The 15,066-nt window shown below is 38.2% G+C and overlaps 1 protein-coding gene across 6 annotated transcripts in view; it reads right to left on the bottom strand.

Moving 5' to 3' along the window:
* Window positions 1-15,066, bottom strand: part of cdc42bpb (CDC42 binding protein kinase beta (DMPK-like)) — an 83,499-nt gene that overhangs the window by 12,062 nt on the left and 56,371 nt on the right. For 4 of the 6 annotated variants that reach the window (XR_012358618.1, XM_073855916.1, XM_073855919.1 and 1 more), the window contains exons 12-22: window positions 14,369-14,614; window positions 13,361-13,468; window positions 11,483-11,730; window positions 10,570-10,675; window positions 10,358-10,482; window positions 9,872-9,977; window positions 9,010-9,072; window positions 6,129-6,277; window positions 3,547-3,644; window positions 3,305-3,384; window positions 73-147 (exon numbers count right to left, since the gene is read on the bottom strand). Coding sequence is in view for 5 of the 6 variants with exons in the window: in XM_073855916.1 (XP_073712017.1) it covers window positions 73-147; window positions 3,305-3,384; window positions 3,547-3,644; window positions 6,129-6,277; window positions 9,010-9,072; window positions 9,872-9,977; window positions 10,358-10,482; window positions 10,570-10,675; window positions 11,483-11,730; window positions 13,361-13,468; window positions 14,369-14,614 (1,404 nt within the window). In the remaining variant the exon portion in view is untranslated. The remainder of the gene's footprint in view (window positions 1-72; window positions 148-3,304; window positions 3,385-3,546; window positions 3,645-6,128; window positions 6,278-9,009; window positions 9,073-9,871; window positions 9,978-10,357; window positions 10,483-10,569; window positions 10,676-11,482; window positions 11,731-13,360; window positions 13,469-14,368; window positions 14,615-15,066) is intronic. The other 2 variants (XM_073855918.1, XM_073855921.1) reach the window with 1 other exon arrangement.

A 15,066-nucleotide genomic window follows, 5' to 3' on the forward strand; every position in this document is an offset into this window, starting at 1 on the left:
CAATGACCAATGTATCAGACAGGAAGTCTGATAGTAACTGAATGTAATAGGAAGCGTGAGGTGGACACTCACATCCTGTTCTGAAGTCACCGATGCTGAGGTTTCCGATTTCTGGGGTGTGGCATCCACTTCACCAATAGAGCTTGGCTGAGAGAAAAGACAACATGGGGTGAAATAGCTTAAAATGTTGTGATAACATTTGCAGGTGCTATTTTTATTTCATAAACACAACGTCTTTTGTCCTACAACTTCCTGTTGCTTACATTCATGACGAACACAATTTCTGTGGGGCTCAGTTTTAAAATTAGCCTTACAATTTCACAAAAATTAAAAAAATATTTTTGGTATGCAACACAAACATCACACTTTTTATAAGGTACATTATATTAAAGGTGCAGTGTGTGAATTTTAGCAGCATCTAGTGGTAGGGTTGCGAATTGCAACGGCTCAGTCCACTGCTCACCCCTCGCTTTTGAAACGTATATAGAAGCTATGGTAGCCGCCACCGGAAAAACATGTCATCGTCGGAAACAGCTTAGTAAAAAAGTTTGTCTGTTAAGGGCTTCTGTAGAAACATGGGGCACAAAATGGCGACCTCCACGTAAGGGAGGTCGCCAAGGGAGGACCCTCTGTGCATGTAGATAAAAACGTCTCATTTATTACACAAGGTAATAAAAACATACGGTTCATTACAAAAAGGTCTTTATACACCCCTGTTAATATAGTTTTGTATATTATTTTGCATTTCTGTCAAGAGATCCTTCTAAAAATTACACACTGCACCTTTAAGTAAGTATTCAGGTCATGTAAAAAATAGGGCTGGGCAAAAAAAAAATAGTTTTTTCGATTAATAGGGTTTTTTTACGTGGTCGATTCAAGATCGATTATCCTTAGTTTTTAAGGTGTTCATGATGGTAACAGGCACAGTCAAAAGAGCTCAACACCAGCTTTATGTCATTTCCAGGCTTGAGCGCCTATTGGTAGGAATTTTTATTTTACTCCATATGATTTCATTGACAGTTACTGTATGTGCTGAAATTTAGAGTTAGGAGTTTGTTCACGCCCCCTAACCTCAAGTATGTGCAATTAGTCTTATCTTGTGATTTTTGGCAGAAGATATGTACTCATGTGCAATTTATAACCCAATCTTCAAAAACAAAACACCACAGCATTACTCACACTTCAAACAAAACCTTAAAATTACATACAAATAAACCAGGCAACACAATAACTGGACTAACTGTGTGTTTGTGACAACTAAATGCACATCAGTTCAGTTCCAAGATCTATCCAACACATGCCTTTGGACCGCCTTCTTGAAACATCCCCCATAATCTTTCATTCATTTTAATTTGAAATTAAATTCAATCCGCATCACGGTGTTTATTCCCCAGCATCGCTCAAGGACTTAACCAAAACAGTTTAGTGCATTTGCAGTCTAGTTAAATGAAGAGTGATTGTATTCATGTTAGCCCTTTACGAGGTTAGATGGCAATAAAGAGGTGGTTAATGCTAACAGATGAATGCTAATCCTGAGTCATGCTCTAAGCATTGACTTGCTAACCTTTAGCATCTACAATTAGATTTAATAGGATCAAGCACATTGTGGCGAGCAACACGGTCAGCAGGCAAAAAGATGCTGGTTGAGATGCTGGTTAGACGAAGTTGTAAAGCAAATGACAACTTGAATGTTAGGTTGTAATGGTCAGATGTAGCACCAGGTTATAATTTTCCATAAAAAATTTTGTCTGCTGACAGATGACTCCCACAAAAGCTTAAAGGAAAACACCACAGTTTTTTATATTTTACTATGTTCTTACCTCAACTTAGACAAATGAATAAATATCTATCTTTATTCAATGTGTGCACTTAATCTTCATACATCGCGTCGTATATGTGTTAGCATTTAGCCTAGCCCCATTCACTCCCCAGGACCCAAACAAGGACGGAACAAACGGTTGTTGCAAACTAAGTGCTCTTCCACCATACAATATAGTTCTCAATTTTATATGCGTAAAAAAATCTCCACGTTTTATTTTGTGCCACCATACTTACTCGTGTAACTACTCATGTAACAGTCTTTAAGTAGGGAAACATGGAAGTGTTTAGTGGGTTTTAAATTCATCCCCGTTTGGATCCTAAGGAATGAATGGGGCTAGGCCAAATGCCAACACATTCACAACGCGCCGTACAAAGATTAAACGCACACATTGAACAAAGATTGTTATGTATTAATTTGTCTAATTTAAGGTAAGAACACAGTAAAATATCGAAAAACGGTGGTGTTTTCCTTTAAAGTCATAAAGGAAGGGGTTTCTTTCAACAAACTTACTTCATCCCAAAGAGCAAGCAGAGATGATACGGATGAAGAGGATACAGAGTCCTTTTTAAAGGGACAAAAATTAGATGACAGGCAGTACAACTTTTTTCGATTTTGGCCCTTCTTATACAATCTGCACACTTAGTCCATGGTTGTAAACTGAAACCATATAGCTTTTAACATGGGCAGAGTATGGAAGCAGTTTCCTGATGCATTAGTCAAAGAAAGCTTTAGCCTTCTATAATCATCTTTAATGCATGATGGGTCACTGGAAACTAAAACGACTCAGTAATTGTAGCAAGTTCATCACATTTAGTCATCAGCTGCCGTTCTAATGCAAACTGTGACTGCGCTGCATACTAACTGATGGGAAGTCTGAATGATTTCAGCGTGTGCCAGGATTTCGTATCGCACATAAAAGCTGTTTTACACAGTATGTGCTAACCTTGAGATCAGAGAGCATCCCCTCTTCCCCTTATAGTGCACTATTTAGCACTGAATATATAGGAAATAGTGAACGAATGAGTGGAATAAGCGGAAAAATAATAAAGATAAGGGATATTTTGTCATTGTTGCATGTGTTAGTTTTATTAGCCATTACTTGCATGCAACACAGAACACGATTTACAAAATTAACTAATATTCAGAAAACGAATTAATTGAAAACGACTACAGTCAGGTGCAATCTTGCTACATATTGCATACCACGTAAAACACCCGGTAAGACTGCAGATGACCGTTGTGATCAACTGAGTCAAGAATCCCATAAACCATTATGAACTTGCCAGTGGCTAGACATTCATAAACCATTGGCTTCTATAGACATTATCTCATCATTCTGATAAACAACTAACTAGTTCTATGATGGCCTGAAGTCCGGAGGTCATTAAAATGATTGCGTGGACAAAGAGTGTCTTGTTCAAGGCTTGTAATGCAGTAATGCATAAGCAGATGCAACAGCCAGATATAATGAGAAACACTCACTCTGAATGTCAGGTCATGAGCGAGGGGGGAGGTATTGAAGTATTCGAAGATGGAATCTTGAAAGTCTGGTAGCTTTAGGCCTACAGATAAGAGAATACAGAAATGTATGGATGAATATTAAACAAAAAAATAGTTAAATAAAACAAATATTGATATGGTGGTTATCCAGTCAATAGATCAGATATTGTGCCAGTAGTTTATAATCGTTAATACAGGCCTCTGTGAATATATAGTCATGTTACCTTTGTCTGACCGCGAGCGGCTCTCCTCCATTTCCTTCTTCATGCTCTCCAGCTGTTCCTCCAACTCTCTGTTCTTGGCTTCTGAATCCCTCAGTTTGCTGTAGGATGCGAGAGGCCAAAATGAAAGTCATCAAAAAAAAAGTTTTTTTTGCATTGTACTAGTGATATATAAATGTTAATATTTTAATTTAGAGCAATTGGATGTCCATTGTCATTTGTACAGTTGCTTAAAGAGGACGACACATGAAAATCTAATTTTTTATGTTTAAGTGCTATAATTGGGTCCTCAGTAGGGATGGGCAATACAGCCTCAAAATTATATCATGATATTTTGCAATAATTATATTTATGACGGTATAAAAAATTATGGAAAAGGAAGGGCTACCAACAGACTACCTAATTCAAAGTGTAAATGGTGGCAGAAGCAGCATTTAAGTAAACAAAGTAGGAACTAGAGATGAAATGGTATGAAAATTTTACATCACTATGACACTACCACAGATTTTCAGTAATTTTCACAGATCCCAGTAACTTAAGTCATTAGCTAACAATTTTACATGTGAATGCACTTTTGTTTGCATAAACATCAAATAAATAACATTAACATTAATCACGGCACATTTGGGTTCGTGTGATAAATGTTAATCCAGTTCAGATAAAACACAAGTGAATAAATCAGATTTTCATATAAACACAGAAGAAATCGGCAAGGCATCTGTCTGTTGTGAGAGATCATGTGTACTTTATAATCCAGGAGAGAACGATGCGCACGCGCCTCGCGGCAGTCGCTGAAGAAACAAACAGGGTAAAACAGAGCTTTAAACTCATCAGATCGCATAATTTAATGGAAAATGAATAGAAAATATGGATCTGTCTAATTAAATATTAAGTAAACGTGCGGCAGTACAACCAGAATGTAAACATTTTTTGGATTTAAATTCAGTCAGTAAGGTAAGTTACTGTCATCACAGTGGTTGGTAGCGTTTTCCCTATATTACGCAACTGCTTAAAGGAATATTCAATTTTCTTAAAAGAAAAATCCAGATAATTTACTCACCACAATGTCATTCAAAATGTTGATGTCTTTCTTTGTTCAGTCGAGAAGAAATTATGTTTTTTGAAGAAAACAATGCAGGATTTTTTTCATTTTAATGGACTTTAATAGACACCAACAATTAACACTTAACTCAACACGTAACAGTTTTTTTCAACGGAGTTTCAAAGGACTATAAACAATCCCAAACAGGGCATAAGGGTCTTATCTAGCAAAACAATTGTCATTTTTGACAATAAAAATAACAAATATACACTTTTAAAGCACAACTTTTCAGCGCGACCTAACGTAAATGCATAGTGACGTAGGGAGGTCACGTGTTACATATATAAAACGCACATTTGCGGTCTATTGTAAACAATAAACTGACACAAAGACATTAATTAGTATCAGTTGACATACAACAAAGTAGGAACGGTCCTCTTTCACCACACTTGTAAACACTGGGGCGGAGTTTCGCGTTCGTCTTCTGTGACCTCTTGACGTCATGACGTATTGCGTCGGGTCACGCTAGCGCATGACGACCGGATCTAAACGAGAAGTTGTGCTTTAAAAGTATTTGTTATTTTTATTGTCAAAAACGACAATCGTTTTGCTAGATAAGACCCTTATGTCTTGTTTGGGATTGTTTATAGTCCTTTGAAACTCCGTTGAAAAAAACTGTTAAGTGTTGAGTTAAGTATTAATTGTTGGTGTCTATTAAAGTCCATTAAAATGAGAAAAATCCTACAATGTTTTCCTCAAAAAACATAATTTCTTCTCGACTGAACAAAGAAAGACATCAACATTTTGGATGACATGGTGGTGAGTAAATTATCTGGATTTTTCTTTTAAGAAAATGGAATATTCCTTTAACACTTTAGTTTAACAGTGACTAAAGTAATTTGCAAAAAAAAGTAATCGGTTGTTGCTGTGCGCGTTAAGGAACGTAAATGCACCACACATCATCACGTCGCTATATCATTGATATCATGATATGACATTTTTTATCATGTAAAAAATTATACCAGTATTATCGTAAACGATATGATATGGCACAACCCAGTAACTTTTTTGGTAAACCATTCTCTGCAAGCATGTGAAAAAATAGGTAATTGAAATTTGGCTCCCCTTGTGATGTCAGAAGTTTTTTACGCAAAAAACTTCACATATATACCCTGGGGACACCAAATACTTATTTTATATCTTTAAAAAGTCTTGTGAAATGTGCCCTTTAAAGGAAACAATGTTTTCGAGATCACCACATCATAACTGGAATTGTACCTGCAACTTTCAAATGTATATTTTATGACCATTTTGTAAGCTTGCACGCTGTAATATCAGTGAAAATGAAAATTGAAAGTGACATGTTTGTGAAGTATGGAACCCAAACTCGAAATTTGACCTCCGAATTTAACTCATCCAGTGAGTAGTGAACACACGCACGGAGGAGTAGGCAGCTATTCGGGACTCGGTGCAGCTTGGCTAAATTTATCAACAGCATTCCGAATAAATAAAAAGGTTGCTTATAGCACAACAAAAGCCTTACCTCTCAAAAGAAATGTTAGCAGCTTTGACCTTACGCAGGTCGTCCTGAACAAGTTGCTTGGCACGGATTTCAGCATCCAAGGCCGACTGCAGCTCCAGACGAGCAGACATGTCCAATTTCTGACTGCGACGCACCTTCCACAAGGGATCCTGGTTAAGGAAAGGAAATGCAATTTTTAAAGACAAACTCCAAAAACTCTGAATTGTCTTTTAGTGAGATAACTGAAGACAACAATTTATTACTCCATTAGCTTTATTTACATAAGCAGGTATTCCTTAAAGATGGTTCAGATATGGTTGGATCGGAAAATATGATCAAAGTTCTAGAACAGCATGCCTCAAGGATGAAAAAGCATGAATCATAAAATCCTGTTTCTTCAAGTACACATTATATAGTATATCGTTTCAAACATAATATTTTTTGTGATCATTTAGGTAAGAACATACTGAAAATTCCAGCACAAACACAAAAAGCAGCAGGCATGGAAAAATGCGCCCAAACAGACTACACCACATAACACAGATACCAAAATTCTCCCTTAATCCCCCAAGATCCATTTTCCATAAATCCGAGGACTAGCAAGTGCTTATCTTAGATTTCCAACAATTTAATAGCTATTGATTTCAGCTGTCAGCAAGCCATTCCAGCTCTTACACATGTGGCTACAAACAAGATTCGTCTCCATGAACTATGCAGCAATGAGACAGTGATGTGCAAAAGAAAAACACCCCACTGGTTGGGGGACAGCTGAATATCATGTACTGAGAGGAAAGGATTACATCTAGTTCACTGATCAAACACACAAACATTTTGGGGAACTGATGAGGCCTCATACTGTATGTGTGGCTTCTGCCTATGTGAGCTCACAGCTGATGGGAAGTGGGCAGCGATGATGGCAATCATGGGATGTTACTGGCAGAACTCATCAGCTTTACATTAGAGCTCTGAGAGTGCCCGTCCTATCCAGCGTGGCTCTCAGGCTTAATCATGACCTGGTCTTATACTGCAGACGTCAGCCTTTTGTTCAAACTTATCAAGTTAATGAGTTCTCCATGCAACTTGATATCCATCCAACAGCATGCAAGCAGAAATCAGAGCGTATAGGCACTGACCTCAGAGGAACAATGGAGGTGTGCTTATCTAAAATGTTTACAGGTTCTATAAATTAGGTTTAGCAATGGAGCGAGGTGATGCAGCATTTTCATTCATCTGCCCTTTTAGGGTTTTTTTGCGAATTAAACCCATTGAAATCATGAGACAAATATGCTTTGTCCTATGATAACACATTTTCATATTTAAGTTTGAACACCATGTTTTGCTTTTAACTCTTTAAAGAGAAAAGAAAACGCTTCCCTGCCAATGGCGAGTTTTTACGGCAAATCGTATTTCCGCTATTAGCCACTAGGTGCCGCTTTTACCCAACCTGTAAAACACAGAAGCATTCACTGATCCAAAAACAGTAAAAACTCTGTGTATGACCTTTACAAAATTACAAGAAACCTACCCGGGTGATTCTCACAAAACCATTGAAACATGACGGCACTAATGATTTTAGCTTTAAAATGTGTAATATAGTAACATTAAAAAGCATCAGAATTAACACAATACTGTGTTCTACCTTGCACAATGTGTGATTTCAACATAAGAAGTTATAATTGGAAATTTTATCTCATTTTCTGCTGAAATTCTCATTACCGCAATGTGTCCGGCTGTGTTTGAACATGCGTTATGTTGTAATTTAATCAAATTAACACAAAAATATTAAGAAAAAAAATAAATGGATGTTTTGCTAGACTACTTTAGATGACAAAAAAAATATTTACTGAATATTCATGTATAATAATAATGAAGAAAAATTAGGAAAATGATGTGTCCATGCCTGATGTTCTCATCCTCTGCAACACTTTTTGAGAACAGTTTAAGCACACATACAGAATTTTAATAAAGTTTGATTTTGAGTGATCAAGCACATGGACCAGTTACTTCAAGATGGCTACCAGGTAAGATAATTTTTTTACAGTTAATTTGAAATATTGTCTTGTCAGAATGCCTACACGACATTTTGATTATCATTACCGCAACAGATGCTTATTAAATTTTAATTTAATTAATAGAAGCATAATACTTTGATTTTATATGCAGAATCTCCAAATTATGTTCTTTCATGTTTGTCATGTCATTTTGAAAATATGTCAGTGTTGATGTTTTCTGACTGTTGCGGTAATGAGATTTTTTAGGACTAATTTTTTAAATTATGTTACAAAAAGTGTTAAATGATAAGTAAAAGTTTTTAAATTAATGTTCCCATTTACTCCAGACTTTGTTTTTCAATGTCTGGTGGGAAAAAAGTAAATTCAAGCAATTTTTACATTTTCATGCTTGACATTTTTAAAACCAAGTTTTCGTGAGAATCACCCACCCATATCTGATAAAATGAGAACAAATGAAGATAGAATAAAATTTTTGTTAATGTTTGGCATTAAAGTTTTGGTTAAAATAAAAAAAATGCTGGCGCTGGCTGACAATTTTATTTAAAACGCTGGCAGGGAAAAAGTAAAAAGCCATTAGGAATAGTTACACAGCCACAAAGTATTTGTTCCATGCTTGTCTATGGCAGTGGTATCAGGGGAGGAGCATACCCATTGTAAAAAGCATTTGATTGGACCAAAATCTGTGAGTCATCAAAATTTTCTCTCTATTTTCCCAGAATCGAAATACTGTACATGTTAAATCCATTACTTGGGCAACAGTTAGGAGCACACCAACACATTTATTTCGGAGGCCTGGACAGATGAATGACAGATTGACTGGCCATTGGCCAATAGCCAAGACGACAATCTTGTGCTTTGCCTTCTTTTCGAAACTTGATGGAGGCACTCACCCGCTTGGTGACCCGAGGTGCCACCATAGACCTCTGGGTGGGGATGTTTACTCCAGGGCTTTGCTGATATAGTAAATAACATTACCACAAATATATAAAAACTGAACAGACCTATTCATCAGGTTCTCTAAGAGACATCGATATAATTACGAAGTAATGTTGAGTCATACTTGGACAAGAAATGCTTTGTCTGGAACTTTAGGAGATAGATAGATCATCAAATAAACAAAACCACAGGACATTTGATTAAATTCAGTTTGATATTATCTAAGGTCACTGACCCAAACACAAAAGCTTATGATGTACTTGCAAAGCTCAAAAGCGCCTATTCTTACAATATCTTAAAGCAAGTCAGCAATTATGCCAATAAGTTTAATTTGAGAATAAGCAAATTTTGGGTTGTCTCTTTACCAAGAAATATCCTTGGCTACAAATCACAAGTTATCAGCAGATCCCAATATGGCAATGTAAAAGGAGAAATGCACCAATGCCAATCTCATTCAGGTTTGTATCCTGCAATCCTGCTTATTTGCAGGATATTAAATAAAATGTGACCCTACAACATTAACATGTCACTTGCCTTCAATCAATTTACATTAGATTTGCTATTTAAAGCACTCCACAGAACATACTTATCTCAATCTTAATTTTATCAGCCTACGCGGTTATGGAGCTCAGAGGAGTTGCAAAGGGAGAGAAAGATTTCCATTCGCTGACAAATTTAGAAGTAGTCTCCTCCGGAGATTGGAAAGTGGAGCGTAATAGCAGATCAACCGTTTAACCGGTTGTTTGGTGTAAAAGCCTGATTGTGAAGCTGTGAGAAGGTGTTATGATGTACAAATAAGAGGTAGGTAGGGTTTACCAGCGTTCTAGATCCCAGACTGGAGCTACGCAGAGACTCCAACTCCTCCGTCATCTTGGAAGCCAGAGCCTGAAGGTATCCACGAGCATCTTTTTCATCACTGACCCTATAAACACACACAAATGTGTAAGCAAACATTATCTTTAATTATACTACGGGGCTGTTAAATGCTTTATTCTGATTTTTTGGTTGAGAAAAAATGGGTATGCATTATTTTACGAAAAGGCACACCTGACCTGTCAAGTGTCTTAAAATAATCACCAGAGCAATGTTTGTGGTAACCGTGATATAAGAGGAATAATTGAATTAGTTGAAAATAATGTGCACATGCGATGTAACGACACTCGTGCCACATTACCACCTTGGGTGTGCATTATTTTCAAAAAATTTAATGGCCCATCGTCAATTATTCCTTACAGATTCAAGTTTATAAGATCACAGTTTATGAACCATGTACAATTAAGGCAAGTGCAAGATCTTTCTTACCATTGGATGATCTCAGCGATCTGCGCTTCCCAGTGTGCTACGCTCTCTTTTTTGGATGCCAGGCCCTCAAGCTCAGCTTCCAGTTGCATGTTCTGAGCCTTCAACTTGTCCATAAATGTACAGAGCTGTAGAGAATGAGATTTCACAATCAATGTCACTCAAAAAGACCGACACGCAACTATGTCTCTAACCAACAAGAAACAAGACCCTACCCTGTCTGTTTCTGCAGTAAGTTTGCGGTTTTCCTCGGTAAGGAGATTGCGTTCACGTTCGTACTTGTCTTTCAGAGCCCTCATGGCCTCGTCCATCTCAATTTGACTGTGGAAAAAGAGAATTTGTGGTCAAAGGTTTTTTGTTGGCCATTATTTTAACACAAATGATACAAGCGCAAAATTGCAGAAATAAAATGCACATTTAAATAAGATGGTATTCACTCAAAATTTAAAGAGCAGATATTTCATTACAAAAAAACAACAATGTTATTTTGTGTATTATACAATGTGTTTGCGTGGTTTGTGGTTAAAAAAAATACACAATATTTTCCACATACTGTACATTTTTGTAGCTCCAGATTTCACTTTTTTCCTGAAACGTTTGAATTTGAAAAGCTCTGTGTCCCTGATTGGTCAGCTAATCTGTAGATTGTGATTGGCCTGAATATCTCTGACGTCAGCCGGAAATGTGACGCTCCTTACCATGTTTGAAAGATTCGGTTGCTAACAGGAGTTAACTTTAAGGGTGTGAGTCAAAGGGTTAAGAATTATGATAATGTCTTGTCTACATCACCAAACCCAGGAAGTAAACTGTTGCCTACAATCCGTGTGTTTGTTGTAGTCCAAGAAAAGAGATTTACGTTGGAGAAGATAACTCGCGTCATCGTTTACTTTGGGGTTTGTACCTTTTGCATATCATTAACATGTATTAATACACACTTACACACCAAAGGAAATGTAAAAGCGTGAATCGGACAAAAGGTGCTTTTTAAAAAAAAGTGCATTTATAAACTGGCATCAGCTAATGCTGGCCATCTCAAAATGGCTAAATACTGGCCCTGCTAAAATATCAGTTCATCACTAAATGATATCCAAGTCATCTTTTTGCTTGTAGTGGACTAATAGTACTCACCGCTCTCTCTTTGTCTTTTCCAGTTTGTCTTTGAGCACAAGCAGCTCTTTTTGCAGGGACATCTGCTGGCCCTCAGAATCATGAAGCTCCTTCCTCAGGTTCTTCAGCTCTGTAGTGTGAGAAGCTTCACGCCTCACCAGCTCCTCCTCATAAAAGAGCCCCTTCTTATCCAGCTCAGACTTCATCTTGGTGAGCTCCTGCTGAGTCTCTACCCCAAGACCCGAGACGCGACCGCTTCCCTGCTTCATCTGAAACATAAATAGACAGAGATTAACATTCAGTGACAGACAGTCTAACCCTGGAGAACCCAAGAACCCTTCTCTTAGCATCAATTAACATTGGCCACATTTAACCTGTGGGTTCTCCAGGGCTCTAAGGCTGTTGGTGAAGAAACAAGCAATAAAACTTCTCTTAACCAGCCATAACTGGGCATTTTTTTATGGTTTTAGTTCACTTTTAAAAGCCGTCGTGATTGGAAGTGGAATGCAATAAATCCACTTCCAATCACAGCGCACCATTCCACGCATTGTAAAAAATGGTTTTCCTCATCTACTTTGTACTTTGTGATCAACAAACTAACAAAAACTAAATAGAAATGTTGATGGCATTAATAAACCTGTGGTGGTTTTCTGTGGCGGCGAAGAAACGTAAGCCATCAAAATCGAATAATTTATGTGAAAGGCACTCGGGCGAAGGAAAACACTGGCTGTTGCTTTTTTACGGCATCAAGCTTCTGTCATGCTAACACATTGAGCCCAGGGGATCTTATGAAAAACTTTCCATTATTTCACTCGAAGTCAACAAAAATCGAGCAGGAACAAAACATTTTACAGCTGATCACTGTCAAAAAGTTCCCAAGGATGAAAGTAGCAATGACAGTGTTCTTAATATAACAAAGTAAGTGTTTTTTAATCAGTATATACCACTAGTCAACTAAATGAATATAACATGGCAAAGATGAATGCACATTTGGAAGTTGAATGTAAGGGAAATGTCATTTTGGACATTCTGTGATCTAATGTGATATTCTTGTTCATTTTCTTGTTCATGATGACATTTTGTTGTTGTGATTAATTTATAGAATTAACAAGATGACATGTTGAATTCATTTTTGACGCGATGATTGATTGAATGTATTTTTGTTCCAGTACCTGTGTATATGGTATTAGTATTGACCAAGTTCAAATGCTGTCACATGTCGATCAACTTACTTTGTTACTTAAAAAAATAACTTTTATATTGATTCAATAGATTTATAGAATTTTGGAAAAAAACTTTGGATTTATTGCATTTTGCGGAAAAAAGAACAGTTTTTATAACAAATCTTTGAAAATAAATTATGGACTTGAATTTTTAATGTTATCATAACCCTAAGATGCTATGTGAAGTTTGTAACAGAAAATAGTGTTTTTCATCTTATCACTTTCTTGATATAGAAAACACGTTTTCACCAAACTTAGCCAAAAGGATTTATTGCGTTTTGGAACCAAACTCTTCATACATACATAACAGGATGGAGAGCAGAGGAAAGGAAAGGGAAGAGTCATGAGATGTAGAAAGAGCAAAAGAAGCTGCTCTTCTTCACGTACATGCACACAGAAGAAAAATAAAACAGGAACATCCCACTAAAAATAACCACATAGGATATCCTACGTAAAGCAAAAGAAAACATACGCCAGAGAGGGAAAGTACACTGATTCAAAAAAGTGACTTCGAGCATTCATGTGGCAACCTGCAGAGTTTCAGGCTATATATTTTATCAGTAAAGTAATGGTATGGATGTCAAACCCATGACTATATTTTCTACCAGCTGAGCTAAAGGAAAACTATACGATGGCCCAAAAGGATTTTAGTGACACAAGAGATGTGACCTCTGACCTTGAGTGTTTCCAGCTCACTCTCCAGTTGTTTGGAGTAGACCTCACTGTGCTCCCTCAGCTTACGCTCCTTGGAGGCTTCGGCACGCGCGTCCTCCAGTTGAGACTCCAGCTACAATATCACACAGACAATAAAAACAACATGAATAAAACGAGAACTCGCATTGGTCATCTTTTAACCCATATATAAAGCCGAATTTCAACCAGACACACACCCTGTGTGACATAGCACCATTGAAATACTACACAATTTACACATCTCATTTAATCTTAAAGAGCTACTAGACATCCTGACATAAAGGAGTGTAACAGTTCAATTGGCCCAAGACACATCAACCAAAAGTCTTATGCAAAAGAAAGAGACACATAAAAGAAAAGCCAGAGATTTCCCCAATCCAGCTGCCGCCAGCAGTGCGCCTGAACCGCTGTCAGTGACGCCCATCTGGCTCTAGTTAGCCACAGAGGTCCAGGGGAGGTCATGGGGTCTGTAAGGCCGGTCTGCTGGGAGAGGAGACGGCGGGGAGGGCGGGCGAAAAGGGGCGTGAAGACATTCCTGTTGTCGTCTAGGGAGATCTGGAGCTGCCGAGCTAAACTAAGGAGTTACATTCCCTGCTTCCCTGCGGAGTATGACTGATGAACCTCAAAAATGTGCTGCGATCCAAAACTATGTTTCTTCTGACTAACATGTTGGTGCTGAGTAATAAACACTCGATGGGAGCCAGACACCAGCGGTTTGGAATACCAGAATGACGCAAACAATGCAAATTCATCTTCCGGAATGAAAACCCCCTACAATTAATCTCCATTTACTTTAAAAAACGAATCCAAAAACATTACAAAAGGGGAGCGATCTAACCCTTAACAATTTAATGCCACTTTTTTGTAATCACGTCGATAACAAGGACGTCACAAGCCGTGTAGACATAACTGCTGTGCTGCTTCCTGTCTTTTATACAATGCTGTTCGAATACAGGCACCTGTATTCGCAAAGCCCCTCCCCTCCGTGTCTCAGCTCCTTGCGGGCCTTCTCGGTTTTGCGGATGTCCTGGCGCATGGCGTCTATCTTCTGCATAACCACCTCCATCTCCTCCTCCTTGTCTCGCAGCTGCCGCGACAGACGCTGCTTCTGCGAACGCAACTCGACCATGCGCTCGTTCACTTCGGAGAACTCCTGCATGGCGAGCTTCCTCTGCTGGTGGGCGTCCTTCAGCTCCTTGGTCTGAGACTTCAGGCGGTCCAGAGACTCCCCCAGTTGCTGGAAAAGAGAGAAATGGATGTTAGCTGGACCGAGAACGATGGAGGCCAAGCGCAGGTATCCGAGATGATACAAGAGTAACAGATGTGCAGATTAGAGTGTGAGAGAGAAGTCGTGAAAGGAGAGAAAAAGAGCACAGCATCGCCTGGAGAGAAGGCACCAGAAAAGAGGTTGAGTGAGAAATAGAAATTGTCAAGAGATTTGGGAGTTGTGAGCTAGAAAACCGTACGCACACACGTAAGGACGATTTCAACATGATCGTGCGGTCTTGCGGGTTGAGTGAAATGAACACAGATGAGTCTAACAGGAAGAGTATTTGTCACTGATCATTGACCTCAGATCTACCCGCTCGTATCACAGTTTTGGAGAGCATCAGCTGGTATGAGCCACTCAGGGCTTAGGGTCAACAGCCAAGTGGAACAGGCCGCCCAATCAGATTAGCTAAGAATGTG

This window comes from Misgurnus anguillicaudatus, chromosome 18 (assembly GCF_027580225.2).
Source record: "Misgurnus anguillicaudatus chromosome 18, ASM2758022v2, whole genome shotgun sequence".
Taxonomy (NCBI): domain Eukaryota; kingdom Metazoa; phylum Chordata; class Actinopteri; order Cypriniformes; family Cobitidae; genus Misgurnus; species Misgurnus anguillicaudatus.